Source organism: Cynoglossus semilaevis, unplaced genomic scaffold (genome assembly GCF_000523025.1).
Source record: "Cynoglossus semilaevis isolate Cse_v1.0 unplaced genomic scaffold, Cse_v1.0 scaffold1117, whole genome shotgun sequence".
Classification (NCBI taxonomy): domain Eukaryota; kingdom Metazoa; phylum Chordata; class Actinopteri; order Pleuronectiformes; family Cynoglossidae; genus Cynoglossus; species Cynoglossus semilaevis.
Genome location: NW_007585206.1, coordinates 10,648 through 14,297, shown reverse-complemented (window position 1 = coordinate 14,297; position 3,650 = coordinate 10,648). Strand labels below are relative to the sequence as shown.

The 3,650-nt window shown below is 38.1% G+C and overlaps 1 protein-coding gene across 1 annotated transcript in view; it reads left to right on the top strand.

Moving 5' to 3' along the window:
* Nucleotides 1–308, top strand: part of LOC103398960 (platelet glycoprotein Ib beta chain-like) — a 655-nt gene extending 347 nt beyond the window's left edge. Inside the window, exon 2 of the mRNA XM_025053916.1 lies at nt 3–308. Coding sequence (XP_024909684.1) covers nt 3–308 — 306 coding nt within the window. The remainder of the gene's footprint in view (nt 1–2) is intronic.
* Nucleotides 309–3,650: the final 3,342 nt, after the last annotated feature.

The following is a 3,650-nucleotide window of genomic DNA, read 5'->3' as shown; positions in this document are numbered from 1 at the left end:
AGGTCTGCCTGCGGCGTCACCCTTCGAGCCTTAATTCACACCTGGGAGTCAACTGCAGCTCCCCTCCCCATCTGAAAGGGCGGCTCATAACATATTTAACCGAGGAGGAGGTGCTGGACTCCTGTCACTACTGGTACTGCAACCTGGCTTTGTTCTCGCAGGTGTGTTTGATTGTGTTCCTGATGGTGCAGGCGGCTCTGCTGGTGGCTCTCGTTGTGTTTCTGAAGAAGTTTGAGAAGCTGTCCAAGGAAGAGGAGAGCTTCACAGCTGAGGAGGCTCAGAAAGAGAATGAGTACAGCAGCCTCTGAGCCAGTGAAAGTCGATCTGTGGTTAATCTGTGTTTTATTTCAAATTTAATTTCTCATTTATTTATAATATTTAAAATATGAATTAACGCAAAACTAAAGTTTGTCCATTTTTAAAATAAATATTTAGTTCAGCCGCGACTTCGCCACAATTTTTAATTTTGGCCCACTGTGAATTTGAGTTTGACAATCCTGGTCTAGAGTATACACAGAGGGTACTTGAGGTATTTTAATAGAGGCTGTACTCTAGTAAAATACCTGAAATATTTGGAAAACATTGAACTTCGCCACTATGTTGCTAATCCTTTACTGAGTACCTTTAAATAACACATTTTATCTCTTTTAACGTTGAATTTCTTGCTAACACATTAGCTCTGACTTCATGTCAGTGATATTTATTTGTGTACAGTTAACAAGTTGATGTGAAGAGATATTTGTTCTCTTCTGTTTCTTAGTTAGTTAGTTAGTTAGTTATTTTGCTAGTTAGCTAGTTAGCTCTCTTGTGATTGGTACAGTTGTACAGTTTCAGATAAATGTCTGTGGTAAAAATATTTTACAAATTTGCTCAATTTACATTTTTCATATTTTATTTTGGATCTGTTAAGGACAACAGTGTGAAAAATAATATGGATACATTTTCTTTTCTTATGAAAGTGTTTTGTTCCTACTTTTTTTTTAACCTGAAGAAGTTTGAGAACTTGAGAAAAACTGTTTGAATTTGAATCAATTTTCAAATTGAATCACTGGGCAAGTTTGAATCCCAGTTAGGGCGGTTGGTACCTTCCAGTGGACTCACCACCCGCAGGAAGGTTTAGGGGGGTTGGTACAGTGCAATGTGATTTGGGTGGCGAATGCTGCCCCCGTGACCCGGTAACGGATGAAAATGGATGTCCTGTCGGACAGCTTAAGGCGAAGGACTCGTGTTGTTTACCCGTGATATCGGTGCTTCTGCTTAACATTTCAACCCAGCTTTTAAAATGTTGTCTAATGTTGTATGCTGATTGGTTGTAATGGTTCAGTTTTCGGACATATTTATTTGGACGTGTAAATAAGAAACCGACTCACGGCTTCACTGGTTAAATACGTGTCAACATTTCCGTTTTTCGTGGTGTTTAACCTACAGGTTAATCAGTTGTAGAGCTCTGTTTAAAATGGGAAAACTAAGGAAGAAATACAACTGGAAGGGGTGACAACAAAATGAACCCAAAAAACCAGCAGAAAAAGAAAAATCTGAAATTGTTCTGGAAGTGGAAGTAAGACTAACTGGACACTTCACACTATTATATTTTCTAACATTTAAAAATATAAACTATCTCTCACAGTTGCAATATCCCGCATATACAGTATATTCACCACACCTAAATGTAGTAATATTTAAAAATATTTATAATCTTTATAAATAAATAAAACTATTAGGACAGGAGCTGTTGAACCAAAGTGTGGTGAACCAGAAACTGTTATCCAAGTGTGGTAAATAATGGTCTGCTTGACCGGAGTAGGTACTCCGTTTTTTACAATGTAGGTCCATAAAGGATGAGGTCTGTTTCTCATCAAGTATGGGAATCAGATGACCTTTGCCCTGGGAGTAAAACTCAAAGAAAAACAACTGCCCAGTACTTGTGAAAACTTCTCAATAAAAGGAGCTGCAGTCCTCACACTTTGGGACTTAGGTGAGCCAACTCTGCGAAGCTGTTGGTCTCTCTGCTCCCCCTCGCAGCGAGTAAAAAGTACAACGTTGTCAGGTGTGGTTCTTTTCAGGTCATTCTATCTGCGGCAGTTAGATGACAACAGTGGTGACTGAATAACGTAATTTTCGGCACCAACAACAGGCCATAAAGTTGACATCTCCAACATGGAAGGGTGCAACATATACTTCTGATATGCTAATTGGTGCAGCTAAACTGGTTGAAAACAGCATGGAGCACAGAATAAGATCTGTCACAGACCATGACATGTTTGACAATGACTATATGGTGAGAGGCCTAGATGTAGGTGTAAACAAGCACAGTGTCAAACACAGAGAACCAAGATAGAAAGGGAAACAGACATAGATCTAATAATGTTTGTAGGAAATGTGGTAAACGAGGCCACTGGGCAAAGGAGTGCAGGACAGGTAATCAAAGTAGGAATGGTACACAGTAAATTTAGAAGTGTTAATTCAACTCCTAGAGAGTTGAATTCAACACTTTCAAAGTGTCTATATTGGTCCACTCTAGATTGAGTTAAAACAACACTTTTGAAAGAGTTAAACATGACAGAGTTGAAAGAACACTGAGTTGATGAAATTTAACACATATGAGTGCTGAATTCACCTAACACTAGTGTGTGGTGTCAAAAACTAATACTGTCAGGATATTTCTTCAACACATTCAAATAGTGTTCAAGTTATATTGACACTATGGAGAGTGTTAATTATAATTTAATATAAAAACATTTTATAGTTGATTTAATTAGAAAGATACTACTCCTAAAAACAGTACTATTTCCAAAAACAGTACATCCCATTTAAATTTACAAAGAAAAGCACTCAATTGCAGTTTAAAACAGATTTTTATTTCAAACAAACACCACATAAAACAGGCTTTGCCACAACAAAGTCAGAAAATATGACAATGTCATCAGAATATATACATTACTATTTACATACCTGCAAATATCTCACAACATGGCCAGCAGCTTGACATGAGCTGATTCTAGCACTTTTCTTGTGTCCTTTGGAGGTAGGGGGAAACAGGTGAACCAACAATAGAATGCTTGACAGGTCACTGTCCCAGCCCTGGGGAAAACAGGAGAAATATATAATATAATGTATATGAACAATTGAGACATTTTTAAAAATACATGAACATGTACAATGAACAAAGCAAACCACACCAACCTGAGTCGTGCTGCACAGACAAGAGACCAAGTGCTGATTTGAGGTCAGTATTTTGCAGTCTGTCAGGATTCTAGGTTTGAATAAAGTAGGCCATTTTGTCAAAAATCCAAACATCATGGTGAAGTCTTGGTCAATCTACAGAATAACACACATTTTTATACTTATGCTACATTAGAGTGTATAGTTTAAGTGACAATTCATTTAAAGCAAGAAGTTGTATTTTCCTACCAAGCCAGGTCTAGGTATCGTGGGAAGACATCCAAAACTGCCAAAGAACAGTGCTGATCTTGAACCAGTTTTTGGCGGTACTGAAATGTGGCCCTCATCTTCTCTTTGACTGTCGCTTCATCAGTTGAATGTGTTAAGAAGAATATGGCTTCATGACAGTGGTCACCAAGCAGTAGCGTATCAGTGGAATGAGACTCCCTCTTTCTCTTTGGACTATCTTGATAGGTTGTTGGGGGAGC